General features: G+C 42.2%; 3 protein-coding genes across 11 annotated transcripts in view; 1 reads left to right on the top strand and 2 right to left on the bottom strand.

Moving 5' to 3' along the window:
• ppp2r3b (protein phosphatase 2, regulatory subunit B'', beta) overlaps positions 1–6,982 on the top strand; it is a 28,104-nt gene extending 21,122 nt beyond the window's left edge. For all 5 annotated transcript variants that reach the window (XM_064310284.1, XM_064310285.1, XM_064310287.1 and 2 more), the window contains 9 exons: positions 166–240; positions 748–834; positions 1,447–1,603; positions 2,059–2,107; positions 2,231–2,320; positions 2,703–2,878; positions 4,181–4,293; positions 4,386–4,489; positions 6,287–6,982. In XM_064310284.1, the coding sequence (XP_064166354.1) occupies positions 166–240; positions 748–834; positions 1,447–1,603; positions 2,059–2,107; positions 2,231–2,320; positions 2,703–2,878; positions 4,181–4,293; positions 4,386–4,489; positions 6,287–6,407 (972 nt within the window). In that variant the 3' untranslated portion in view covers positions 6,408–6,982. The remainder of the gene's footprint in view (positions 1–165; positions 241–747; positions 835–1,446; positions 1,604–2,058; positions 2,108–2,230; positions 2,321–2,702; positions 2,879–4,180; positions 4,294–4,385; positions 4,490–6,286) is intronic.
• Positions 6,983–9,788: 2,806 nt separating this feature from the next.
• Positions 9,789–15,502, bottom strand: si:ch211-218d20.15 (uncharacterized). Of its 4 annotated transcripts, none has more exons than XM_064311399.1 (9): positions 15,110–15,502; positions 14,633–14,766; positions 14,489–14,549; positions 14,311–14,378; positions 14,032–14,134; positions 13,236–13,354; positions 12,935–13,080; positions 12,353–12,493; positions 9,789–9,885 (listed from the first exon to the last, which is right to left on the bottom strand). In XM_064311399.1, the coding sequence occupies exons 1-8, from the start codon at positions 15,171–15,173 to the stop codon at positions 12,388–12,390; spliced, it is 801 nt and encodes a 266-aa protein (XP_064167469.1). In that variant the 5' UTR covers positions 15,174–15,502; the 3' UTR covers positions 9,789–9,885; positions 12,353–12,387. The 4 variants fall into 4 exon arrangements, with proteins under 4 accessions (XP_064167469.1, XP_064167468.1, XP_064167467.1 ...); XM_064311398.1 differs by lacking the exon at positions 9,789–9,885 and adding an exon at positions 11,436–11,621; XM_064311397.1 differs by lacking the exon at positions 9,789–9,885 and having other exon boundaries at positions 11,436–12,493.
• A 134-nt stretch (positions 15,503–15,636) lies between these two features.
• On the bottom strand, positions 15,637–27,366 carry LOC135241204 (uncharacterized). 2 transcript variants are annotated; one of them, XM_064311393.1, is made up of 22 exons: positions 27,026–27,366; positions 26,229–26,363; positions 25,818–25,943; positions 25,520–25,672; positions 24,506–24,670; positions 24,094–24,265; positions 23,743–23,850; positions 23,336–23,515; positions 22,618–22,761; positions 22,385–22,531; positions 21,916–22,107; positions 21,672–21,809; positions 21,402–21,551; positions 21,169–21,309; positions 20,931–21,077; positions 20,443–20,652; positions 19,991–20,128; positions 19,590–19,802; positions 19,358–19,504; positions 18,867–19,169; positions 18,153–18,317; positions 15,637–17,045 (listed from the first exon to the last, which is right to left on the bottom strand). In XM_064311393.1, the coding sequence occupies exons 1-22, from the start codon at positions 27,221–27,223 to the stop codon at positions 16,972–16,974; spliced, it is 3,546 nt and encodes a 1,181-aa protein (XP_064167463.1). In that variant the 5' UTR covers positions 27,224–27,366; the 3' UTR covers positions 15,637–16,971. The 2 variants fall into 2 exon arrangements, with proteins under 2 accessions (XP_064167463.1, XP_064167465.1); XM_064311395.1 differs by having other exon boundaries at positions 22,618–22,758.
• Positions 27,367–27,549: the final 183 nt, after the last annotated feature.

The raw sequence follows: 27,549 nt of genomic DNA, 5'->3' as shown, positions 1-27,549 counted from the left end.
TTAAGTGCCCGAAGTCAGTCACATGGCCCCTTAACCCTTCGCCCAGAGTTTGCGCTCTTAATTTGGGGGGGAAAACCCAGGGAAGCGCTGCGTAGTTGCAGTGTGTGGAGGGGGGGGAGGGGGGTAAAGAGCTGATAACGCAGTTCGTGTTGACGTGTTTTTCAGGATGTGGTGAACTCGCACACCGGCCTCCTGTTTCTGAAGGAAGCTTCTGATTTTCACTCTCGCTACATCACAACAGTGAGTAGTGAAGGCCCGTGTGCTCTCACGTTCACGTGGTAACCTTTCAGCGTCCTTCCTCCCACCAATCGGTGAACCCGATTTACCAAAACAGGAAAAATGTGTCTGTCTGTTCTCTTTCAGATGTTGTCTGCTATGATGTTGACAGTTAAACTGTGAACATTCCTTTGGAGCTGTGTAGTTATAAATGTTAGTTATGATTTGTGAGGGTGTTACCGTGGCCCCATATAGACTTTGTTTGTGTTCAAGTTCAAAGCCATGTTTAGCATATGTAATGTACAGCACTGTGAGCTGTACCTTCATGTCTAAAAGGTGCTTTATAAACCACTTAAAATTTTGCGCAGATGTGCAATTTAACAACATGCTTATTTTTCAGACCAACAAAAGAAATGTACTGGGATATCATTTTCCTGTTTGGCGTACCATTCATTCAGTGAAGATGTGCTGTGTATTTCCATTGAGGTATTTCTGATATGATTCTCCACTCTGTTTCCCCCCGGTTGGCAGGTTGTTCAGAGGATATTTTACAATGTGAATAGGTCATGGACGGGAAGAATCACGTGTTCAGAACTCAGGAAAAGCAGCTTTCTACAGGTTTGTCCATTTTTCTTTCTTCCTTTGTTCTTTCTTTCTTTCTTTCCTCCTCTTCCTTAGCTGCTTTCTTTCTTGGTGCTACGCTACAGCGACGGTGTCCAGGTCTTACTGTATGATGGTTTCCATGGGAACGTTGCAGTGTTTTTAGAGATGGTCGGTGTCTGCACTGTGCTCCAGTTGGCATGCCCTGCCTGTAAGCAGTTCCATCTCACGATGCTGCAGGTTGTTATGGCTTAGCTGCTGTACTGGGGAGGTGAAGAGAAGCAGACCACTTGGGATGGGATTAAATGGGCTATTTAAAAAAATTAAAAAAAATTTTTGGAAGTACTAAGTGTTATTCTGGCTTACTTCTAACACAGGTTCAACTTTGCTGTTAAGATTTTGGCTGAGTCAACTCTTTACCTCTTCCAGTGCAACGATTCTGCTGTAAATTAGAATCAAGCAATTAAGGCTTGTAATCTTTTGCTATTTAGTTTTTTTTCAGTGAATGCTATTCAGTGCAATCATTCGGTGCAATGGGCTGTATAACCTGGAGTTACAACCTCGGCTCCCTAAGTTATGCTACACTCCCTCCCTGATTTTATTCAATTTTATACGCTTGTGACCTAACAGAATGTGGCCCTGCTGGAGGAGGATGATGACGTGAACCAGCTCACTGAGTATTTTTCCTATGAACATTTCTACGTCATCTACTGTAAATTCTGGGAGCTGGACACAGACCACGACCTGTACATAGACAAGAGAGACCTCGCTCGGCACAACGACCAAGGTGATCCTCCCCTGTCCCCTTATCCACCTCATTGGAGTGATGTTAAGAATGCGGATGTGGTTGTGCTGTTGGCCACTCACAATATAAACCCATTAAATGTTTGATTTCTCCTTAATTAGCCCTCTGGGTTTTTCCATACCATGTGTAACCGCTTTGAGTTGTGGTACAATGGTATTACAGAAGAGGAACTGGGATCAGTAGGACAATGAGTGCCGGTTCTTTTGTTCCATTAGTTTTGACATTCACTTCGTGAATTTCCTGGGTGCTGTAATGTTCAAAAACAAAAATGTTGACTTGAAGTGCCAATGAACTGAAAGATTAAAAAACAGATCAAATGAATTCACTTGCATCATGTTTCAGTGAAGCTGAGTTACTTTCTTGCTCTATGAATGTGGTGCAGCTCAGAATATGCATGATTCCATCGTGGTCTTTTTTAAATTTTTATTTTGTCACAGCCATTTCTCTCAGGATGATTGAACGGATATTCTCCGGGACAGTCACCAGGTGAGCAAACCATTCCTCTCGTTTTTGTTCGGTTGGTTGGTTTGGATCATTCGTCACTCACTCATAGCCACTGAGGAGCAGTGTGTGGTTGCCAGATCCTCAGTCTGTCTTTCCTTTTTTCAGGGACAAGAAAGTGCATAGAGAGGGAAGAATGAGCTATGCAGACTTTGTGTGGTTCCTCATCTCCGAGGAGGACAAAAGAACCACCACCAGGTGTGCTGTCACTCGTGATTTGATGAGCGATCGTTCTACGGGGTTTACATAGACGCCACCATTTTCCCCTGGAGCATCAACAGGTTTTATTTGGCATCAGCAGAGGAGAGGAAACTGGGAGGTTCAGAATAAAATGCTGATATTTAAGCGTGTAGCCTGCCACGTTACACACATGAAAATATGTATTACAAGACTTTCTCTCCTACCTCATTACAACGTAAAATACTTTTGGTAATGTAATACTTGACCCCATATATGTGTGTGTATATATATATATATATTTTGTGTATAGTGGGAATTTACTACCCCTGGGTTAGCTAATAAGAAATAAATCCTCATCTGCTGCGACTGAGCCCATGATGAACCTGTCCCTGCCCTGCAGTATAGAGTACTGGTTTCGGTGCATGGATCTGGATGGGGACGGAGTTCTATCCATGTACGAGCTGGAGCACTTCTACCAGGAGCAGTGCCAGAAGCTGGAGACCATGGCCATCGAGTCCCTGCCCTTTGAGGACTGTCTGTGCCAAATGCTGGACCTGGTGAGGCCCGCCGTCCCAGGTAAGTGCCCGCCAAAACACCCTGGAGCACCAGGCCCGAAAAACCTGAGGGCATGACCTCGGCACCTGGACGCATTCGTAGAAATGCTAATTTAACCTATGATTCAGTTTGGCTCCATGTCTTCGTCAGAACATCATCTTCTCCTGATATTTTGTTGTTGATGCCAACATGCTTACTAATGTTGCACTTTTTGTAGTGCTGTGCTAAAGTGCGGCAGTGTAGTATATTGGGTAAGGAGTTGGTCTTGTAACCTAAAGGTTGTAGGTTCAAGTCCCCGCTAGGACACTGCCGTTGTACCCTTGAGCAAGGTACTTAACCTGCATTGCTTCAGTATATATCCAGCTGTATAAATGGATGCAATGTAAATGCTATGTAAAAAATTGTGTAAGTCGCTCTGGATAAGAGCGTCTGCTAAATGCCTGTAATGTAATGTAATGTTAAAGATAAGTGGAATGTGGATTGTTCATGGTATTATGAACAGGGTTCAGTATTTGGTTGACCCTTTTCATGTGTAAATGATTTTGCAGGTGCTCATAAATCTTTTTTGAAACTTTATTTCACTGCTTCAAACTTATTAATATTATTCACGTCGTCTTTTTTTAAACCAAACTGGCGGTTGTTTTTAATACTGAATGCGTGACACTGTGAAGGTGTAGTTCCCATGTGGTATTCAGACCAAACAGCATTTCTTGTCAATGCTGTCTGCAGAGATAACCTCAGTGTTTTTTTTTTTTCTTGTATTGTATCTTGGTCTCTTGCACTGCCTAGTTGTTTTAGTTTGAAGTGGTTTTGCATGCAGCTAGCGCAACCTCAAAATATTTGCACGCTCCAACGTAGGTGTGCTGCAGTTGAGTATATTCTTCTTTGAGTGAAAGGACAGACATCTGTGAATGTATTGTGCTTATGTAGACCACTGCATGCTAGCTACCTGTAATTGTGTTCTTGGTGTTGAGACGACCTACCGCGATCTTTGCCCCCAATTTATTTTGTCTTAAGTACTGGCCCCCGACGTTGAAACTTTTTTTTTTAATGAATGCTGACAAGTAACACTATCATTCTATAAAAAATACACATTTTAATTTAAATTTCACATCTAGGTTCCGTTTACTGATATCTACCCTGTGAAATCTCAAATAAAAAAATATTCTGTGTTGTGTGATAGGTTGCATTGTATAATCTGCGCACAGTAAATTTTATTACATTGAAGTGTCCTCAGTTTCACTGCCATGTGTGGAGTAGCCTCATTCGTTGAATATGCAGATGTTATTACCGCCCCTGATTTGGCATCCCTGCTGTTCTCAGGAAAGATCACCCTCCACGACCTGAAGAGGTGCAAACTGTCCCACGTGTTCTTCAACACGTTCTTCAACATCGAGAAGTACCTGTACCACGAGCAGGATCCGTCCTCCGGCACGGTAAACGAGTTGGACCCGGAGCTCCGTGCTGCCTGGGGGGGGGGGCAGGGGGGAGAGTGAGGGCTGATGGGTAATGGTCCGTGTCCCCACAGGAGGGAGAGCCCGAGGGCCAGGACGTCTCGGACTGGGAGAAGTACGCCGCGGAGGAGTACGACATCCTGGTGGCGGAGGAGACGGCCAACGAGCAGTGCGATGGGTGGGACGGCGCTTCGTTACTCTCGCACGCTGTCGTGGGAACGCTGCGTTTAAAACGGCATCTTTACTCGCACAACTTAATCACCGGCATGTATATCGCTGCTTCTGGTAGGCGGGAAATACGATGTCCTGTTCGGGTGTGTGCTGGGTGTTCAGCTTTTGAACCCATATGAAAGGGTAGGGGAAGGCAAGCCCATTTGACGGGTTCTGTGTAGCAGTTCTGTGGGGTTGCAGTAGGTTCAAGAGCCAGGCTGTGTGGAGGAGAGGCCATAGTTAGGGAGGACACTCTGGTGTAGGGAGCAGGTAAGACACTCAGGTGTAGGGGGCAGTTTAGACGCTTGGGTGTAGGGAGCAGGTAAGACACTCGGGTGTAGGGGGCAGTTTAGACGCTTGGTGTGGGGGGCCAGGTAAGACACTCGGGTGTAGGGGGCAGTTAGACGCTTGGTGTGGCAGGTAGACTCAGGTGTGGGGCAGTTTAGACCTTTGTGTGGGCAGTGACCGGTTAGGGCATTGTGCTTGGTGTGGGGCAAACCTGGTGTAGGGCAGTTTAGACGCTTGGTGTAGGGGGCGGGTAAGACTTGTGTAGGGGCAGGAGGTGATCGGTGATTCTGGTCTCACTCTCCGGCTTCGATGTGTTTAATGGAATGTACAGTTCACTGATCTTTCAGTGAACTGATACAGCGAGCTGCGCGCTACAGAATATTTGGCTGGTTAAACTTGGTCACACTTCAGCTCGCTGCGGCTTCTGAAGAACTTTCGGTGCACCCGGTGTTTCAGGTCCTATGAGCAGTTATTTTTGTGACTATAATCGCTCTAGCCAGCGTCTTCTGAAAGTTTTTGAAATTCTTGCCGATTCCTGACTGAGTGTATCACCTTTCACGGGCCAGGGTGAACAGCCTTCGTCCAGGGGGAAAGGGCTTTGAAATTCTCACCGCTAATTCCTGTTCATTGTAGGGTTTCCTCAACACACTGAGGCACTTCAGCAGCTAGTGACTTTATTGAGGAACATAAGGGTGTGTTCTCCCCAAGCACTAGATTTTTGGTTTTGACATCTGTGCTGTAAAGAAACGAAAGATGCAGAACTGTGAAGTGTTGTGGTAATGGGAGGGGTTTATTTACAGTTGCTGACCGCTCGATACAGACAATAGGCTTTTTGTTTTAGTTATAGTATATGGTAGAGATTTCCCGGAATTGCGAAAATGGGTACTTTCCAAATATTATTTTTAACCTTAGTTTACCAACTCAGACATTGAGTCATACCAGAATTGCATGGCAATTTGCAACTTTATTTTATTTTTTTCCTCCCCCCTTTGAATTGTTGTGTAAGTACTAGCTTGGGAAATCTGCCAATAGGCTTGGGAGGATTGGCTAGTTTTGGCAAGAGCCACATAGAACATCACACATGACTTTACAGCACTCTTCAACCTAAAAATAATTTTGACTTAATTCAGTTCTTAATTGATAACTCACTGTGGCTTTCTATTACAGTAAAAATCATTTTGAGTATTTAACAGCTGAAATTTCCATTTGGAAATATCAAAACAATGTAATAATTGTAATGAAGAATGACACCGTTTACTGACAGTGGTTAGACTGAATAGGTTTTACAGGCAGAAGGAAACAAACAGATTGGCAAGCTGACTGACATTTACTCAAACAGCTGAACTGCACATCACTACATTACAGTGCTGAATGCTAACGAGGTTTGTCTTATTCTAGAAAAAGTGGGATCACAACTTCTGAATGTTGTGTAGTTCAGGGAGGTCTGAACTGCCCTTTCCCTTTTCGTCGTCTCCAGGTACGACAACGCCATTGACCCTAACGAGTTGGGCCTGCACACGGAAAAAACCCACTTTTTCCAGATTCCCACCCCCCCCTGCAGCCTGGACCTGGACGAGTACGAGTACGATTTTGAGTGACAGGCACATCGGCATGGTAACGGTTTTACTGGTCAGTAGCGGAATGCTGTTCCATCTGTACATAGCAGTGCTTGTAGTATTTATTATGCAAATTTCTGTGATTGGGGGGGGGGGGTATATACGTGTACAGAATGTATTGGGCGGGGGCTTTGGGGGGGGGGGGGTCACTGCACTGGAACTTAATGCTTCAACACTGAAATACACTTGAACTGTTGAATGTGCACTAAGTATATATAAGCAATTCATTTGTCATTCATAAAATTGGCTAATATAACATTCCAGGGATATTAACCAAAATTAACATGCGGAATGCAAGACTGTTGCATATTTTCAAGAGTAACAGACTGTTTTTTTATGGAAAAAAAAAAAGAAAAGAAATCCAGGTGCCTGATAATACAATGCCTCACCTATGCAGCTGTCCTTATTACATTAGAGTACACCTGTGCCTTGTAATATACAATAATGTACTTCAGTCTCAGAGGTTCTCCATTGTTTTGTACTGTATCATACTTTTGTGTGACTTTTGGATTTTGTTAAATTATTTAAAAATATATTAAAATATTATTTTAAAAGAATATTCACAATACTTGTGCTTGAGCTCTTGAATTCTTGTAATATTGTCTCCAAGCAATGCAGGGAACAAAATGCTAAATTAATCTATAAATTACGTATTTAAAATAAACTCGAACACTCAAGTGTGAACATTTAATGTTTAGATGTACTGGCACAAAGAGCTGCCAGAATCATTCATAAACTATTTCTTTAATAGAAGTGAATGTCTTTAATTCACCCACTGAAGTCATAACTGTTACTTTAGCCAAAATCATTATTGAAAGCAGTACAACGCTGCCCTGCACATGTGTAACCATCCCCCTTGCTCAGAAACATTTACGGAAAGCTACTGCACACGCAACAAACTGTTCTGTCTGGAAAGAGATAATATTGACACATTAGAATTGTGTTCAGTGCAAGCTACTCTTGGCTGTGGTCAAAAGGGGCGGAGCCGACCTGTCATTCACAGGGCCGCGAGGCATGAGATGGAGCGTCACGCTTGGAGCAACGCAAAGGCATGCATCAGCTCTGATTTTTTAAAATGTGTATTTATTTTTTATAAAATGATGGTGTTACTTGTCAGCATTCATTAAACAGTGTTTTCCATGAATTAGGCCTAAGGTAGTGTCTATGTTTGGGTACTCTGGGGAGGGAGGGCGGGCGGCGGGGGGCTGGGCTGGGCTGGGCTGCTCGTATGGGTGTGCCCGACCCATGGCACACCCGCTAATTCTGCTGTGGGCTGTGGGCACATTGCGGTGGCATTCCCAGACCATCCCAAGCTGTTCGGGACACTTGAGTTCACGCTGCCATGACGACCTTCATCTCACTCTGCCATGACGACCTTCATCTGCGACCGGTTTGGAAAGGTGCCGCTCAGCCCCAGGGGAGGTTTCAGACCAGTAAACTTGCACACACCCCAGAGCCCTGGGTTTCTTGGGGGGTAATGACATCATCCATAATGACTCATGCGCTATACACAATGAGTGCCGTCACGCAGCCCGGGCCTGAATGACTTTATTTGGAGTGATTCTGTCGCCATGGTGTCCACCTGTCGGACATTGGGGGCTGTGCTCAGGACCAGAGAGATCTGCAGGCTGAGGGCTGGAACTTGGAACTGGAGTCTGGAACTCTGCAGTCCATGTATTCCAAAGGCCATCATCAGCATGGAGTTCAGCATGCGGACATCAGGCTCCGACTGAAAACCGAACCAGTCCTGCATTACACAGGACTGGGGCCTGCGGCGAATGGCAGACTCCCATAAGGCCGAGGGCCGAGACGCACGCGAAGAACAGAGTGCCGCCAGCTGTTGAAACACGACATCGTCCATCCAGGAAAGCCGTTGGTTTGGAAAACCGTAACAAGTGGTGATGGCAGTAGCTTGTCTGCAGCACAAGGCCAATTTGTGAACTCGATTTGTGGAACTGAAAATCCTGGGTTTATCCCGAAATGCTCTTCCACGTCTGCCTGCTTCATACAAAGCTGTGCTGTGATTTGGACGTGCTACAAAAGGTCAGCTTCAGGCAAGGTCAAAGTTCAAACGATTGGAACTTTGAGGATGGCAGCTCGGCATTCGTTTTGTATTGAGGAGGAACCGTTGCTCCTTATTGGTCCTACTGAATTCCATCACCGTGCGCAACCGATCCAGAGCCTTTCCCCCCGAAGGAGGGATCTGGGAGGCGCTTACTTATTTATTAAAATACACCTAAAAACTAAAAGGTTAAAGTTTGAGTTGAATCGTATTCTTTTTAAATGGATGCAGCCTCAATCATTTGCAAGCGCTGTAGACCTCATTGTATGCTATTGATGCCTGTGTATCGATGCCATTGGCACGATGAGAAGCCGTAGGTCCTTGTACTGCTTCTCTGTCCCTTAGCGTACACCTAATAAAACTCCTTTTGTGATGAGCCGAATGTTAACATTTTTTCATGAAATGTTTTCCTCACATTTTAATGCCTGTTTCCCAGTGTGGGGAATCTATTAAATTAAATCTGAAACACTTGAAGCAAATACTAGAGCAAATTTCTATTTAAGAATCTGGTGGTTCAGAACATTAGAACTTATTAACGGAAGTTTCTGGCTTATCTTTCTGACTTAAGTTATCCTACTTCATTTGGTTTTGGATGCAAGCAAATTTTGACTGCAACAAATGAAACTGAAGCATTCCTGGTAATGTGTTTTCATTCATTATATTTTCAATTGAATGTGTCTTATGCTCAGCTGAAACTGGTCCTCATACTGCAGTATATTTCTGTGGATTTGCTATTATTCAACATTTTACTTTGGTGAAACATTACTGACTCACAATTATGGGATTTCAAGTTATATGGATACAAGGTTGACTGATTTCTTACATTTATTAACACATTTATTCTGTAAAACGAATGAGATGATTCTGGAAAAAATAAACATTAGCAAGCCTGAATATATGACAATTACTATTGTTCTCAACAACAGCAAGATAATCTCAGAATAATCAACAATATGGTTTGTAGCAAGATTTCCCATAAATTACTTAATGGAAATGGAGTTAATGGAAAGCATACTTGTTCAGTATGAAATGTTAAGATTACATTTTTTTAATAATGAATGCTCTACTGAAATAGTTAATTGGTAACTGCACTAATAATATCTGAGTATTTTATATTTTATTAATAAGGTCATTGTCTAAATCCAGTGCATGTTTTCTCTTGAGGTCCTAGGGCCAGACCTCCAATATGGAGAAACACTGCCCCCTCCTGGACAAAGTGGAACTATGCACGGAATGCATTATTACATTATTTTGTATGCATCAGAACCCATATGGTTATGGAAAATGGTCAATATTAGCTCTTTTACAAAGGTTTGGAGTCCGGGAGCTGAAAGCAGTGCAGCACGTCGAACTTTCACGGCCAACACGGACGACTCCTCTGACCAGTCTGAAGATCAACTAAAAACGGTACGGATTTGTGAACCGTCTGCAAGCGGAAGATCCAAAACGTGTGTTTATGTAAGTATTGTATCCATTGTAAAAATTCAACAGCCTCACAAAGCCTGCCGAATCTGCCTCACAATGCAAATGAAATTGAAAAGAGACAAATTAGAATATTCACTTTATTGAATACAACTTGCATAATAAGCTGCTGTTGACTGAATACCATCAGAGTAGTACTTTTATATTAAATCTAAACGAGGATTTACACAATGTATGCATTGTGATAATACTAGCATACGTAATTCAATACAATTAAACACACCATTTTAACAAGGTTTAATGTTTTTAATACTTAAAATGTGTCTTATGAAAACAAAAGCAGGATAACTTTACACAGCTCATACCAGCTCACCCTGTTGATTAGTGCAATAGTTTTATACTCCCATGTAAACGTATTGCGATGGTGTCTGCAATCTTTTAACGGAGTATTAATTGATTACTTAAGTTAAATACAGTGTGCAGTACAGGCAGAGGTAGAGGAGCAGCTGATGGCACCGTCCATACCAGGGGTTTCGGACTACAATCCTGGAGGGTCGCAGTGTCTGCTGGCTTTCATTGTGTTTCAGCACAACTGGCAATTACCTTTGAGTCATTGATTGGCTGCGGGTTGAAAGGAAACCACAAATACCTGCAGACACTGCAGCAGCCCTCCAGGAGTGGAGTTTGACACCCCTGATTTACACGGCCTGCTCAAAGGTGGAAACTCGAGTGCACAGGTCACCACACTGCAACTCTGCCACCACCGCAGAAAAATGCTAATCTCTGACTGTTCATTCAGCTGAGTTGGGTTTCAGTTGTTAAGAATGGAAGAAACTCAGTAATGTGCACTATGCAGAATTCAGGCCAAGACATTTTACAAACCTGAAATCAGATCGGTACTTTGTACCCTAGGTGTACGTTTAAGGAGTTCCTGTTCAGAAAGCCAGCAATGGCCCATAGCAACAAGGATAATATAAAGGGGGGTCTTGACTGGGATCATACTGACAGTTTTTCACAACGTCAATTGGCATTTTAAGATTTACTAATAAAGAGATAACAATAAATTACAAGTAAATGTTAAACGTAAAATAAATTACTATCGTAATTATGTCTCCATTTTGATCCTCAAAACATCAACTTATTTTTATTTGAATGTATAAGTATCTGTTTAAAATGAGATTTTGAATCACATAAGGCTTGAATTTTAAAATGGCAGCAGTTCCTTATTTAAAAAATAAATATACGATTATAAATCATGGAATAACAAAAGTCATGCTTGAGAAAAACTGGGCCATGTGTTTTGCTTTCAATGAACACTTTACAAACAATCTTTTATGTTCTTATTTTAACATAATAAGCTTGGGTAGAGAGATATTGTGAAAAAAACAATTGTGCATTTTTCAGTTGGAATTATTTGAATCCTAGTTGCAGCACCTTCAGTTGTTCAGAGGTTGGTCATTATGTTGAACTGTTTCCTTAGTACACTCACCCAGGTAAAATAAAAAAATTAACTTAACACCCAAGGGTGAACTTAATGACACCTGATTTTATTGAGCACGAGAGAACAAGTTGCAAACGTTTGGGTCAGAGCCTCAAACGACTGCAATAACCTTTGACAAATCTTTAGCTCTTGGCTCATTCAACCAAGTGCCTTGTTTCCTCTGGCAGAGTACAGATGATTCAGCTGAAAAGTGGTTCCTTGTTTGCTTGTGCTTAATAAAAATCAGAAAATGTGAATCTTTCAGTATGAACTATTTCTTTAATACCGAGCATCTCCAGTTATGACCATTATGACACGCCCAAAGAATACACGTGTGCGTTGTAGTATGCATTTATCGTGCATGTGACATACTGGATCATTTTGGGTCCACTGTAGTACGATACAAAATTAATATATTCTGAGAAAAGGAATACAGCATAAACGAGTAAACGCACAGCAGAATCTGACTGGCACACAGAAAAGGCTCATCTTAAATAACCACACAGTTTTTTATAGTACCCCTGTGCTGAGACCACTTCCTCTCCTTAGCACAGTCCGGGCTGAGACTAACTTGACATTGTATTCTTAGACATAAGATGAAAAATGTCCGCACAATGTTTGAACAAAGCAATGGTTGCTTTGTCTTGTACATTAAATGTCTACACACCCTTGGCCCAACATAGAATAATTGACCCAGCAATTTTAACAGTATATAGCACAACAGGGATACTTAATTCTGGCCTTTGAGGCCAGCGGTACTGCTGATTTTCTTTTCCACGTAATAGTTTAATTGATTGATTGATGCAACTGATTGGCCAGAGATTTACCTCCTCTGGTGCCCCAGGTGTAAATCAGTCCCGAATTAGAGGGGAAGAATGAAAACCAGCATAAATACTGGCCTCGGGGCCAGGTTTTTGAATATCTCCGGAGTAGAGCGTAATCGAGACACCTGCCAGTACCCACCATTAAGGCAAGCTGCAGAAGAGCCAGTGCGTGCGTCATGTGAGGTTGGAGATGAAGGCCATGGGTGGACTGAGGGGTTCTGTCAGTTCCTCTGGCAGCGAGGAAACGGAAGATATAACTCTGTGTGTAATACCTAATAACCTGTAAATGATTACACACAACACGTGTCAACCGACCAATCACGAAGATGCTAAACAGTTTTTTATAGAACGCTTAATTCCTTCGTGTTGATTTTTCTTGCAAAGTGGAATGCCCAATTAGTAGAGCAGGCCAGTTTCATCTCTGCAAGTTCCTCTGTGAACTGAGAGGTGCACATACTATTACGCATATTCTCGAGAACTTTAGAACTTGTGCAGCCAGTTGCTCTTTCGATTCTGTTATCCACCTGTCTAAGATGTGAAGTTGTGGCACTGTACTCAGTATAGAGTTACCCTGCCACTACCCCCCCCCCCCCCCAAACCCAGACTTATACTTGATCTGTAACTACTGATGATTGTCTAAGCAGTCAGCGCAATTAAGTAGGCTACTACCACATTTAATGTAAACAATGACCAAGTCATCTTTCCTTAACCTTGCCCTTACCAGCTGACGTAGTATGCGGGTAGCTGTGGCTCCACCTTGGACCCTTCCTCTGTCACCAGGGACATTTTCAGCTGTTTGAAGTTTGCTTCAATGTCCCTCTTCAGGATGGATAGGGGCAGGATGCCTCTGAAAGAGCTGAGGACTTGCTGCGAGACCCAAAACACAAGACCCAAAAATAAGCATCGGCAACAAGTCGGTGCCTGAAAACAAAACCATGATGTGTCACGTGTGACTGCTGGTCAGGTCAGTTAAAATGGCTCTGAGAGAAAGAGGTCAGAGGTTAATGGGGAATTCCACTCACGTATACGACAGCCAGCTGGTGGGCTATGTACTTGTGGCTGCCCAGGTGTCTCACGTCATCCTCCAGCTGTTGGCTGAGGACCAGTAACTGGTTCAGCTTACCAATGTGAGGAAAGTAGTCTGCAAAAACAAATTCCAGCTTAAATATAGACTTTGGAATCAAAGACTTTTTGATTCCAAATTTGAATCAATGGGTTGTACTGTAGTGTGGCACACTGCCCTTGTGCTGTTGAGCAATCCGCAGAACCTCAGTATGTCCCTGTACAGGATGCAGGCTGTATAATTTGTCTAAACCACAAATTATATTTGTAAACTGGAGAGCAGCTCATTCTAACCTCAAGTGTAAAATGTAACCTTTCTGATCCGTATTCCTGATTGATCCAAAAGGAAAATGGAAAACGCACTGGATATGTTTTATTTTATTTTATTGAAAATGAAGAAATCTAAAATCAACTATAGTATATTCAAGAGAAGAATTCACCCCCCCCCCCCTCCCCGGTTTCTCCCTTTGGAGAGTGTTTTTAAAAATCTCTCCTAATTTTCCTGTGTCCCATTTCCTTCAAAAGACTCTTCGTGACAGTGTCTCAGTAAAAAGTGCTATACAAATAAAAATGAATTAAAAATGTAATTGCATGTAATAGTTTTCTTGGTGGAGTACTGTTTTTAAACGCTGTTCGTTCTAAAACATTACCACCCAGCATCTATCAGGCAAATTATGCTAAAATGCTGGGACACGGGAGCCGCACACTGTTAGTGGGCGTGGCTAACTGCACCAGATGAATTGCCCCAGCCCTCACCATCCATGGTTGGGTTTTCCAACATGTCCACTGGGCTGCCGTGTATAAGATATACTTCCACACGCGGAAACATGGTAGACAATCCCACAGCATCTAGATAGTCCTAAGGCAGAAAAGACCACGGGCAATATATTTACCTTTTTAAAAAAAAAAAAAAGGCCTCGCATTCAGGAACACGAGACAAAATGAGATTACAATTAGACATTCATATAATTATTGCCATTATTAGTGGTATAGCACATGCTACATTAAGAAATTTAGTTAATAGAGCCATATTACCTCCAGCTGTGGCAAAGGTTTTGGCAGGTGGTCCAAGCAAAGGTACATCCGGTCTATAATCTCAGCCCCTGTGTGAATTCGATGAGTATTTCCAGCGTGAAGATGTTTACAAATAAGGCTGCATTGCTTGGTGTTTACTGTACGATACAGAAGGATGATGCTGAGAAATGAGGCTCACCTTGCCTTTGGAAAGAATCTGACTCCACTGGGCTGCTGTCCTGCTTGAGTTGTTCTTGGAACTGTGATAAGAACCGGGCAGGAGACAATGATCAAAACTGTGAGACTGAATGCACTTTCCCCAGATAGAGACCGAGGGATTCACCTGTGGCCGTCTCACCTGATGCACCTGTGCCCTGATGAGGAGGTCAAGCTGGCTACAGAGGCACAACATCTCCATCCCGACCTGTATGCTACTCAGGTGAATGGGCATTAGGGGCTTCTTCACGTAAACCTCCACTGATGACAATGGACAACGACACAAAAAAAGTGATTTGATACTTTAAACAAAGCCGAGCGAAATTTGAGATGGTATTACGGCACCACTATTGACATGGGCAGAAGATTCCGTACAAAAGAAGCAAATTAAAGGTTCTACCATTTAACATATATTGTTACTGGTGAAGAATGTGTGCCGACTATACAGTTACATCAAACGGGACTATTGCACACATTATGTGCTTTGTATTCAGAAGTACGCTTTACCTTGTAACGACATGCTTTCTTTATCAGGACAATCGTGTATTTGCAGTCAGCGGGGCTATTGCACAGATGCTGTACTTTACACTCAGAAGTGTCTTACCTTTGAATTTTGCATCATATCCACAAGGTTCACAAAGCGGCTCCGTGACGCTAACTGCTGCCATTCCGTAACTGATTGTGTTTCGTGTCCTCAAGCCACTGACAGCCTACCGTCTAATTAAAATTGTAAATATTGTTGTGCCAAATTACGTCATAAAATTATATACAGCTTGTTGCAGCGGCACGTATACGCGGTGTTTTCGACTCATTTCCCTCACTCAGAGGAGAAAGAAGCGAGAGGAGATTTTATTTGCTAATCGGAATTGTTTTGGTGTTGCACCAGTGTGGGAATCGTGCACAGAACTGTAGAAGCATGTAGCCTAGCCACTGTGCACGCACCTGCTGGATGGTTGCTGAAACCTCTATTCAGTGTAAGGGTGACGTAATGTTCTTAAGACGAATTCGCTATTCGCCTACCCACTGAATGAGTAAGTTTGTTATTACATCATATATATCATTTTTAAAATACAACTAAGTAGCCTAACTCACAATGCTAAATTGCAAGAAACGCACACTGATCATGCCATGCACAATATGGACCGTATATCTTTATTGATATCATGATTAAATCAGTTAAGACGGCGTACATTTCATTTCATATTTATTAATGTTAAAAGTAACACGGACTCCCTCTATGGTACGCATTATGATGCCAGTTTATAAAAAAAAAATTGCACTGTTTTCTTGTCATAAAATAGATCAAGTAAACATAATTTAAAGAAATTTTCAAGAAATAATTTTTTTGGGGTACACTTTAGGGGGCGTTACCTTAAAGCAACACCGTACCATAATGGTAAGGAATGAAAAAAGAGTTACTGTTTAAAATTTGAATAAAATTTATTACTATACTATTCAGTCTCCTCACCAGTTTAAAATTCATGCCATTTGAAATAGAAAAACATTAAAAATGAACTCTTTTCATAAGTTTGTTTCTCTGAACGTTACCCTCAGACAACATTGTACCATTGTGGAACAGCCCATAGGAATGAATACGTTAAAGAGTGTGAGCATATTTCAGCAAAATTTACATCAACAATCTATCAAACCAAACTATCATAACCCTCTTCAAAACAAGATAGTGAGTCATATTTCAGTGTTTGATCATTTGTGTTACATTTAAATGCTTGTTTTCAGTTTCCTGGTGTGTGTCTTTCCTGACATATGTTGCCACCATTTGTTGTGTTGCTGCCATCTTTGCCAAATTTTATCAAATTTATCTAGGTTAATCTGTAGAGATAAAAAAAAATCATTATTATGACTGTTATGCTTTTGTACAGTATTTAAATCTAAATACACAATACCAAAAACTGTCATGGTGGGAATTCATAATGGTATGGTGTTACTTCAAGGCAACATTTGCATTTTAACAATTCTCCATTACTTAATTATCAAATAAAGTACATTAAACAAATAAAAATTAAACTTTACTATCCTATTATTGTGAATAGATTGTAAAATGACAGAAAAAGACATTTTCAGGCCAATTTTGTGGAGAGAGATGATGGAGCTGAGCCATGTGACGAAGGCCGCAAAAAAGGGATTCAACTTGGCCTCTAGAGAGTTATGTGACAAATTTAAACACTGCTATTAGTTTCCTTGGGGCCCTCCCTCTTTTGAAAAGTATTGCATCATAAATGAGGATGTATTGTGTGAGTGTAGAAGTCCAAAAATGGGTATGTTACCTAGAGGCAACGCGGTACCATAGAGGGTTAAAAGTAACACGGACTATGGATAAAATATATAATGGGAGACACGAACTCCAGACTTTTCCAGGTAAGTGCAAATACTGAACTCTGTCTGCCTTTTCAAATAGTTCCTTGCTGGCAGCCCCTATCTTGTTGGTCGTTGCTCAGCACTCTGCAATCAGCAATCTTGGAATCTCCTCTTCAGTTCCTCCATGAGCTCATTCGCTGCTTCCTCCTTGCTTGCTTGCCAGTCTGTCCAAGGCATAAACAAATTGTTACCACTTTGAAGAATAGGTATTTTGAAATGTGTCAGTGTTCTAGAACTCCATTGCTTTCAACTACCAGTAGTGTTGTACATCAGCATTCGGATGTTCAGTTAAGACCATTTCTGATCTCACCCCTCAATTAAAAAAAAAAAACAATTTTAAGCTAAATGTTTGAATTTGTCGAAAGCTTCAAAAGACAAGATATTAAATTGATCAGCCCTAAGGCTAACATCAGTCTGCTCTCTGTCAAGGTGTATCAGCACAGATCTTTGAGAACTGCTACAGCTCTGTATGTGTCTACTGTGCTTCAAACAACATGTGCTCACTCCTGGGCGGATTGCATAAGATTCAAACCTTCTCTTGTGTAATAGGTGCTTGTATACTCTATTACATATCCCTGACAATGGAGGCCAACCCCGAGTGTTGTAGCTAAGCTACTGGTGATTTACACCAACCTAGTTGGTCTCTTTTGGTCACCCTTTACTGGATTTGACACATTATCACAAATTGAGTGCTTGTCACTTTGGACAGTCAGTCTGCGTATCTGCTGCCAGCCTGTGACACCGTCGCTGGACATAGCGGCCTCCCGCTGTTCTCAGCTCATGCTCGTTTAGAGCTTTACAGTGATGTAATTATTCTAGAAGCTAGCCTGACTTTGTAAGTTAGCATTGCGTCTCTTCATGGACAATTCAGCATCTATATTTCGAATACTGAGGTCTCATTTAAATTTACTAAAGTCTACAGTCATGAAAATATAAAAAAAACTTGCATTTCTCAAAATGACCAATAGAATGAGGGGTCTTGTGTCAGGATATATTGGGTTTAAATCGAGTTATGTTTGCGCAAAAAAAAAGTCTTAATGTTTTATGTTAATTTTTTAGGGGGTATCCACAACATCAAAAATCCCAGTTTTACATGGGAGAGCTGACCAGTGCAAACATACACTGAAACGTTCACAACACTCAGCTCTGCCCAGTGGATTTTTTTGTTTGTTACCATCAGCCTTTTGTCACTTTCTGTGTGTTGCTTAATTGTCTGCATATTTCACAGGCGTGTGTTTGAATGTTGAGGGGGTTAAATATTGATTAATTACCTGGATGAGTGCAGGTAACACAGCCCGAGAATTTGGCCTTCATCCGAAATACATCCTTGTTGTCAGGTCCAGATTCCTTGGAGTCCTCAAACACTGGCGGTGGGAGTCGCTTCTGCTTGAACCAGTCATCTACCTGGTTCCTTTCGCTAACGGGTTTCTTCGTCTCTGCACGAGATGGATTTGTACCATCAAGATCATATGACAGTGCATCATGGGGTCAGCTGGAGCCATGACTGAGCACGGAATACACCCAAACTGGATGTGAGTAATGTGATTCAAAACGAAGAATAACTTTATTCAAAAGAAAAGTTCCTATGGCTGGGCACTAGGAACAAAGACTAAAGAGATGCCCTCTGGCAGAGGCAGAGAGGATGAAGAGAATCGAAACACTGCGGCTGTGTCCCTTCAAAACTTCCCCTCCAATGCCGAAGATGCCATGTCTTTATAACAGGCCTAATGAAGGCAATGGCCAACTCCTTAGCTGATTTCACTGCTGATGACCGCCTGGGTGTAAAATGAGGCCACTGCTGTCCAAGATCCTGTAGCCCCCCCCCCCACCCCCAACTATGGGAGGGAATAGGCACAAGTTGACAGCAGCCAAAAAGGAGGAATAGCTCTCTCTGCTCCTTCCACCCCTGCCCAAGAAATCCCTTCAAATACTCCCCCGAGTGTTCTATATTGCAGTACGCAGCTGTAGTGCATTACAGTACCTACCCATAGTCTCTTTCTCTCCAAGGAGCATGAGGATTTGGCAACACAGTTGGCTCTGGGCAGACTTCTTGCTGCTTTGCCCTTTACTCTCCAATGCAAAATTATTTAAATTAAGCTGGACGGTGGCTTTATACTGTGTGTCAGGTTTCTGGAACCCTGGTGGCAGCTGACGAGCCTCCTCAAGCAGTAAGGTCAGTCTCTCCTCAGGCTCCACGCTGCTGCAAGTCAGCTTATAGTGAAACAGTTTGCAAAGCTGGGAGAGAGCCTGCGTGCAAGCCTCCAGCTTGGCTGCCTCCTCAGATTCCCCTGTAGGGTGGAAGGCATTCCCTTGAGTCATTACATCATCACTTCAAAAATATACAGCAATTAGTACAGTACAACTTAGGGGCTTGTGATATTTTTCAGCCATCACACCGGCAATCCAGCGGTACAGTTGGGAACATCGTGGTGCCCATGGACCGTGAGTCATACTGCTGGTTCCAGGAATGTCCTACCTTGTCCTTCATAGGAAAGCCTGCATGAAGGAACTTTCAATGAGCAGAAGAACTTCTTTTGCTCCTTTTCCACAACCTCCTCAGTGGGAAGGCTGAGTGACTTTTGACTGAAGTACTGTTTGACGGCCATTGAAGATTGGTTCTCTTCTGTGAAAAAAATACATATATATTACTGTGCCATTACAAAATGTTCAACGAATCACGATGACAATGTAATAACAAAGCCAAATACCTGTATTTGGTTCACAGATGCCAATAGCTTGGCCAAATTTTAGATATGTCTTGCGAATAGCATCCTTCTTGCTATGGTAGCCTTGCTGGGTCGTGTAGGGGAAGTCATGCAGGTTGATTTCCATAGTCAATCGAACATTCTCTTTCACATTGAAGTTATCAAAGATCACTGAAGTAGGCTGCAGACCAAACATTTTCAGCATTCTCCCAAAATCTGTCCCACACACAGATAAACAATTTAATACTGCAGTTCAAAAAAAACACCCAACTGTAAAAAGAAGAATTTACTTTTATATTTTAATTAACAGTTAAATGAAATATGATTGTTCAGTGATTCATTTGGTCATTTATATTTGCCAAAATCCTTCACATGCAAGCACTTGAAGTCAAAGGAATTTGTACCTGGATTATCTAGTCTAGGCTTTTTCCTGTCTGGTAGAAGCTGTGGCTGGTCGACAGGTGGTTTTCTCAGGGGTTTGACTGTGCTGACTGGTCCTGTGGTCTGAGGTGTGGACACATCTGCTCCACTGGTCTCAGATGCTGGAAAGGCGATGCATACATTTTCATCCCTGTCAGGTGTATTCCCCTTAATTACATTGAACATAGATTGACCTACCATTGACCCTACACCAGGGGTGTTCAATCTTTTCTGAAAGGGGGCGCAGGTTGGTTTATTGTTTAAGCCCAGCATTATGACATCTGATTCTATTTCTCGAGGTCTTGATTGGAGACTATGGTTAGCTGATTAGTTGAATCAGTTGTCATAGTGCTGGGCTAAAAATAAACCTGCACCCATACTGGCTCTTTTAGGATAAGATTGGACACCACTGCCCGACACAGATAATGCCACAAACCTGCTCCTCTGTCGCTGGGCTCTGTGTGAGATGGTTGAGACACTCGCTGGTAAGAAGGAGGCGTCTGCCCCTGTTTGACCAGAAGCTCCTGCAGCCTCCCCTTGTAGTTCTCATTTACTCCTGCCAGGTCCCAGCCCAGGACCCCAGCCAGCCGGAGAAGGGCTTTTTTAGCTGCTGCCTGCTCTGCCTGCTGCTTTTTGGGCATCCCATCTAAACCAATTAAAACACAGAAAGGCAGGAAAAAAACAGCTTGTCTCTGTAATTTTAATTAAATAAAAATGAGGGAAATAATATTACATTTCAGGTTTTGGATAACAGTATATCAGAGGTAGCCAAGACTGGTCCTAGGATAGCTATAATCCTGCAGCATTTCCAGGTCTAAATATTTTACTATGTACCTTCAGTACATGACAATATGTATTAATTTAGCTCAGTTTTATTATTAAGGACACAAAGATGGCTTCCCCTTACTTCACAATGCTTCTCACCTGGGTTTTGAAAAGTCAAGTCTCCATTGATGCACAATTTTGACCTGAACTTCCCATTTGTGGTGATGTTGCGCTCCTCAGGGGGCCCACAACCAGCCTGGCTGAAGAAATCATGAACCCTCTGCCTGGGACCATCAGGAGGGGACCCTGAGGAAGGAAGGGGAGCCCTTTATTTAATCTCTGTGCCTGAGGAACAGCACACACAGCAGATTGTGGGGGGGGGGGGGTCTGCAGGTACCTGCTCCTGTGTCTCCCAGGTTGAGAGCCTGCTCCAGACTCGTGTAGGCTTCCAGAACTGCGGCCTCCGAGGTTTCAGCTTCTGGTCCCTCAAAGTCAGTTTTCACTGCCACTTTCACAGCCGCGAAGAATGAAGAGTTTGCTGCTTGAGAAATGAAACATCAGTCATGGGTGTACAGGTAAGGTATTTACGTTTTTAACTCAAAGAGAAGGACCAGCAGCTGGTCTACACACCTGAAGACACCGAGCTCTCATTGGAGTCAATGGACATGGCAGGGACAATGGCCTGGCCAGCAGCTGTGTCATAATGCTCCACAGGAACATCAGTGCCTGAGCTCTGAGGTAAATTACTCTCAGAAGGTTGGACAGCAGGCATCACAGGAGCTGATCAGAGAAAAAAACTCCATTATCTTGATGAAGGCTCTCTATTCACAGAAGATTGAAGAAAGATATGGAGGATCACAAATCAGAATGTGCATGTGAAAAAGTCAGTGAGGGAAGTACCTGGAGTTTCAGTTTTGGGCTTTTGTAATTGAGGAGGATACTGGCTAGAGTCAACAGATGCTCTTGCCTGGCTTTCGATGTTGCTGACTGATACCGTGGCCTGAAGTACGGGGACACTAGCAAGATTCTTCTCCGATTCTGGAAAGAAACAAAACTTTTCATCCCTGGTAGGTTTGTTTCCTTAAGTATGGTATATTACTGATATCTGAGTCCACGTGGACCCCAGAAAGCCTGTTCCTCAGACCTGCTCCTCTGTTGCTTGGCTCAATACGCTGGTAAGAAGGAGCCGTGTGCCCCTGTTTGATCAGAATCTCCTGCAGCCTCCCCTTGTAGTTCTCATTTACTCCTACCAAGTCCCAGCCCAGGACCCCAGCCAGCCGGAGAAGGGCATCCTTAGCTGCTGCCTGCTCTGCATGCAGCTTTTTGGACATCCCCTCTAAACCAATTAAAACACAGAAAGGCAGTATAAAAACAGCTTGTCCCTGTATTTTTAATTAAACAAAAATGACAGGAATGATATTACACATCAGGTCTTGGTGGATAACAGCATATCAGAGGTAGTCAAGACTAGAGTTTCTGGGTCTAAATAGTAAACTATTGTGTACATGACAATTTGCATTCATTCAGCTCAGTTTTATATATAATCAGGGGAACCAAGATGGCTTCCCCTTACTTCAAATCTCAAAATTGAGAAACAAATCCTTACGTCTCACCTGGGTTTTGAAAAGTCAAATCCCCATTGATGCACAATTTTGACCTGAACTTCCCATTTGTGGTGATGCTGCGCTCCTCAGGGGGCCCACAACCAGCCTGGCTGAAGAAATTATGAACCGTCTGCCTGGCACTATCAGAAGGGGACCCTGAGGACGGAAAGGGAGCCCCCTCTTACATCTCTGTGTTTGAGGGAAAGCACACACAGCAGACCGTGGGGAGAGTCTGCAGGTACCTGCTCCTGTATCTCCTAGATTCATAGCCTGCTCCAGACTCTTGTAGGCTTCCAGAACTGCGGCCTCCAAGGTTTCAGCTTCTGGTCCCTCAAAGTCAGTCTTCACTGGCACCTTCACAGCCGCGAAGAACAGAGAGTTTGCTGCTTGAGAAAAGAAACATCAGCTGTGGGTGCTACAGGTAAGGTATTTATGTTTTTCATTTCAGGAGAAGGACCAACAGCTGGTCGACGCACCGGAGTGCAACGATCATAGGTGTGCATCATCATGGCAGGAAGTGTGGCCTGGCCAGCAGCTGTGTCATAATTCTCCACAGGAACATCAGTGTCTGAGCTCTGAGGTAAATTACTCTCAGAGGGTTGGACAGTGGGTATCATCGCAGTTGATCAGGGTAAAATACCACCAGCTTTATGAAGCAAGACTACAGTACAGAACAGTGTATAACAAAGAGTGCTCTCCTTCACCCCTAAGTTTCTGGTTATAATGCTGTATAAGCAATGTTCCAGAATGTTTGTCTACAGGTATTGCTTGGGAGTCTGGAATAATAAACTTAACACTGAAAGTACACTGTCATTACAGAAGTCTCCATCCATGTGTCAGAACAGTTGGTTGTGATTAGTGATGGAGGTATGTCTTTCATTATTCACCAGAAGAATATCATACCTTGAAACTATTCAGTTTGCCATACCGCCCTTTAAAAAAAACTCCAATAAACTGTACCTGTGGAGGCAGAAGCCGATTGGTCAGCATGATGAAGAGTGAGACTGCCCTCTTTCGTTGACTGTATATCCATCTGCTCAAGGGCAATCATTGCTACCTCCTGATGAGCAGCTATCTTGTTTAGGTGAACACGGCAACCTGTGTAAGTTTGACCATTGACCTCCACCCGTCCTATATAACCTGAGAAAGAGACACCCGTCATTGATACATGGTGAGTTGTATCTGCTCAATACAGTACACTATCTACATGGATGCACTATTTCCATGGTATATGACATTTAAATAAAATCTAGTAAAATATATGTTTCCTGAGCAGAGGAATAGTTTTCAAATTTTTCCATGCAATTCACTTTCACATCTATCTGGATTATTAAAGATGAGAATGAAATCTAACTAGCTGTTCATACCTTGAGGTTTGCGAACTTCAGTGAACACAGGATCAGGCCATTTGTTCTTCTTAGCTTCTTCGAAAAGATGGTTCTTGTATTTGACCACATCAGCACTGAAAACCGGTTCTGTTGACAATTGATAATATTGTGATGATAATTCAATTCAGACTTGATCCATGATTAAACTAAATGGGCTATTAAGCTCAGTGGACATTAAAAGCTCTTGCTCAAAACAGGAACAGGAAGCAGAAATAACATGACTTTGGGTCGCACACTTGTCACACAATTCAGGCTTATTAAATTCAATGCTAAGTAAAGATGTCAATTAACAATGTAAGCTGAGCGGTTGAGCCCTCTCTACGTACCCACCTTCAGTTTTCTTCACTATTTGGTCCACTGTCTCTGACAGGACTGTCAGCTGTTTATCATGTTCTTCCACTTTCACCTCAATTGCATTCAGCTTCTCCATTTGTGGGCCCAGCTGCTTCAGAAGGTCCTTGTTCTGATCCAGGAACTCCTTCATCGTCAGGTATTCCTCATTCTGTTGATGGGCCCATTCAAATATGGACAATTAGTGTTTTTACACAACAGTGAGCTTTTAACTCAAGCTTAACCTTTAAAATTTGAAGAAACCATTCTTTTACTTCAATGTGGGTCTACTAATCTGTCGATTAAAGTTTTTTTGGGTTTGTGTGTGTGTATGTCACAAAGACAGTGAGAAAGCTTTGTTGTCAGGAAAAGACCTGAAGATCCGAAAGAACCAGAAATTTGAAGTCCTTACGTTCAGTTCTTTGTCGTCCTCAAGACGAGAAGTCAGGTGTTCAATCTTCTCCTTCATGACCTGTTGTTCCAGGTCAAGTATCTTCTGCTTGTTCAGTAAATTCGTAACATCTCCTCTGCTGGTGTCCTCCTCCCCCACCCTTATGTTCAGCTCTGCTTCCTCAAGCTAGACAAGGAAGGAACAGCAGTGTAAACTCCACAGATACAAGAACAGCAGCATGGAACAGAACGTCATCTGTAAAATGCCACAGTTTCCGCACCTAGTGCTAGACTTTTTACAGCGCAAACACAAAAAATACTGTTTTTGTGCTTTTCCTATTTCTTTGCAATTTTGGAATTCCCAATCCCGTTTTCCAATCCCAAGCTCTCGTTGCAATAGCCTCCGCTGTCGATTCCGAAGGGTGCAGACTAGTGCACAGTCTCCTCTGAAGCATGTGAGGTCAGCCGCTGCTTCTTATCACACCACAGTTCAGAAGTGAAGCTCGCACAGAGATTAATTGGAGGAAGATGCTTGGTGCACTGCTCTGCAGGCATGCTTGCAGGCACTTGTTTGACCAGCAGGGGTCAGTATTGTGCAGTCACTCGCTGTCATCCCAGCCAAATGAAACCCTCCCATACCTGGGCGAGACTACAGCCAATTATGCATCAACCTGTAGGGCTGCTGGCCACAGTCAGCACTGACAAGCAATTCCTGTTTTGTGTGTTTTAGTATCTTAATACAAAGAACTGATACCATCACACTCAGCCGCTTAGTAAGAGGAGTAAGGTGCGTAAAACCAATGAATTATACAGTTCAAAAAGAATGAATTCACACGCAACAAGGCTGCAAAAAGTTGCTTATATACCTATTTTATTAACTTTTAGTAACAGGGTCACTGAACACATAAGACGTTTTTGCAACTTCAGTGTGTGAACAATGAAGCTGTTTGCCCTAACATCTGTGTTTTCAGTTCCCGTGCTGGTCCTTAATACACAATGTAACACGGAAGCCTATCGTGTGTTGATAATTTCTTACTTCGTTGATCTCGTTCTCTAGCTCATTCAGCTCTGGAACGTGGACCTGCAGGTGTCCCACAACGTTCAGGATTTTCTTCAGGTGTTTCTTCATGTCCTCTTTTGCCACTTTCATGTCAGGCGAGTGCATCATCTGGTTTCTTACATTAGTTACCTTAATAAAGAGAAAACATAATCACATGATAAAGGTTCAATGTGGCTCTCTCTGTTATTCTCTAAATCATATATGATTGATGTATACAGAATGATTAATATGCCAGTATTCAGCTTTCAGCTAAATATACTGTACGTTGAAATACCTCTTTAAGAACTTGGTCTTTTACGAATTTTTTGAAATGTGAGCAAAAGATCATGAGATTCACAATGGCAGAAATGTCAAACTGATCCACTGCATTGTGGTTTTTGTTTCCTCTTGGCATGTAGACCTATCAAAAAAGCATAAACAGAACCGTTTGATCAAGGAAAGTGACCAACACTTCAGCTCATTTCATAGCCTGTTTGGGTTTAGGTTTTAAGACCATGCTCTTCTCTAATGGGGCTTAGAATAAAATACGTTCTCAAAATTGTCATAATGGTCACTGAACATATGCCCATATGGTCTGGAACAACACATATACAAGTATATTTTATACAAGTATAAAATACAAGCATATTCTATTTCTGTCTGTGGAATTACAATCACACACACACACACACACACAAAACCTTACCTTTGCTACCTCCCATTTGTCAAATGACCACAGATGAGGTTTGCTGTTGTTCCAGTAAATTTCCATTTTCTTATTGTTGTGATTTTTCAAGATTTCATTCATCCAAAGTTGACAATCTGGACAGACTGGAGAAACCTAGGTGAGAATGATCAGACTGAATAGCCACACTTCCTACATGGAAGCATTGCTGTAGGCAGTTTATGCGTTTGAAATATTTTAACATCGAGTTTATATACATATATACTATGGTGATCTCTGTTTTACTTCGTAAGTCAAATATATGAACACAATTCCCAACTCAATTTCATTCATTCCTGTATGCTACATTATACAACATAACTGTCATAGAGCTTATTACTCAAACTCAACGATAGTTGGGTAATATTTAAAAATTGTTACTCTGTATTTCACTGTGATATGTGCTACTGTAAGTAATGGACTTTTAAGTAATAGATGCTACTGTAACTTTTAAGACAAAGCAGGTAAATTTTGGAGGGTGAGCCCTCCAGAACCACATTCAGCCCTACCAGTTTGACAGGTGACGAATACGCTACAAAATGCATTTGAGGGTGGAGCAGATCGCTATTTTGTCTACATATCACACACAGGCGATTTATATTTAAATGTTCAAACAGCTAGGCTACACACAAAAAGTGAGAACTATGGGAAACAAGATATATATATACACATTAATTTCAGAACGCTTAAATGTTGAAATGACAACTATCATTTTTGTGAAAACGATTAAATAAAACATGCAGAATATGTTATAGTAATTAGAAATGTAAAAAAAATACCTTATATTTATTGAATATTTTTATACTACAGTTCTGTTTACAGATCGCTTCCTTCAGTTTATTCCTTAGAGAATTGTGAAAGGTATCGGTTTCGTTTTCGATGAATCTGCTGAGACGGCTCCTCAGAAGCTGGAGGCTCATCGTAGTTTTTAGCCAGTTCTTATACTTTTCATCATCAAATCGGCTGTAGGACGCCATAGCTACACCAGGTCCGCTTTTTTGGTATTGAAAAATATTTTGTATCGCTTCGTTTCTGCGGCAATACACCGGTAAACGACGTAGATCCCGGGAAATCGCGAGAATCAAACCCAACCGCTCAGAGGAAAGGTTGTTAGTGTATGACTAAGCCTTACTGTAGGCTATCACATGACAAAGCAGCCAATGTTGAACCGTGTACTGCCCAGTTTTTTTTTCTGGGTGCCCATGAATGTAGATGATCAAGGACGTTTTCACTGTAAACCGAAACAAGTCTTGCTAACCTTACCGGAAATGCATCATTGATTCACACTAATCTATTCTTTCTA

Source organism: Anguilla rostrata, chromosome 15, assembly GCF_018555375.3.
Source record: "Anguilla rostrata isolate EN2019 chromosome 15, ASM1855537v3, whole genome shotgun sequence".
Lineage (NCBI taxonomy): Eukaryota > Metazoa > Chordata > Actinopteri > Anguilliformes > Anguillidae > Anguilla > Anguilla rostrata.
The sequence above is the reverse complement of the archived record's forward strand: the minus strand, read 5'-3'. Positions and strand labels throughout refer to the sequence as shown.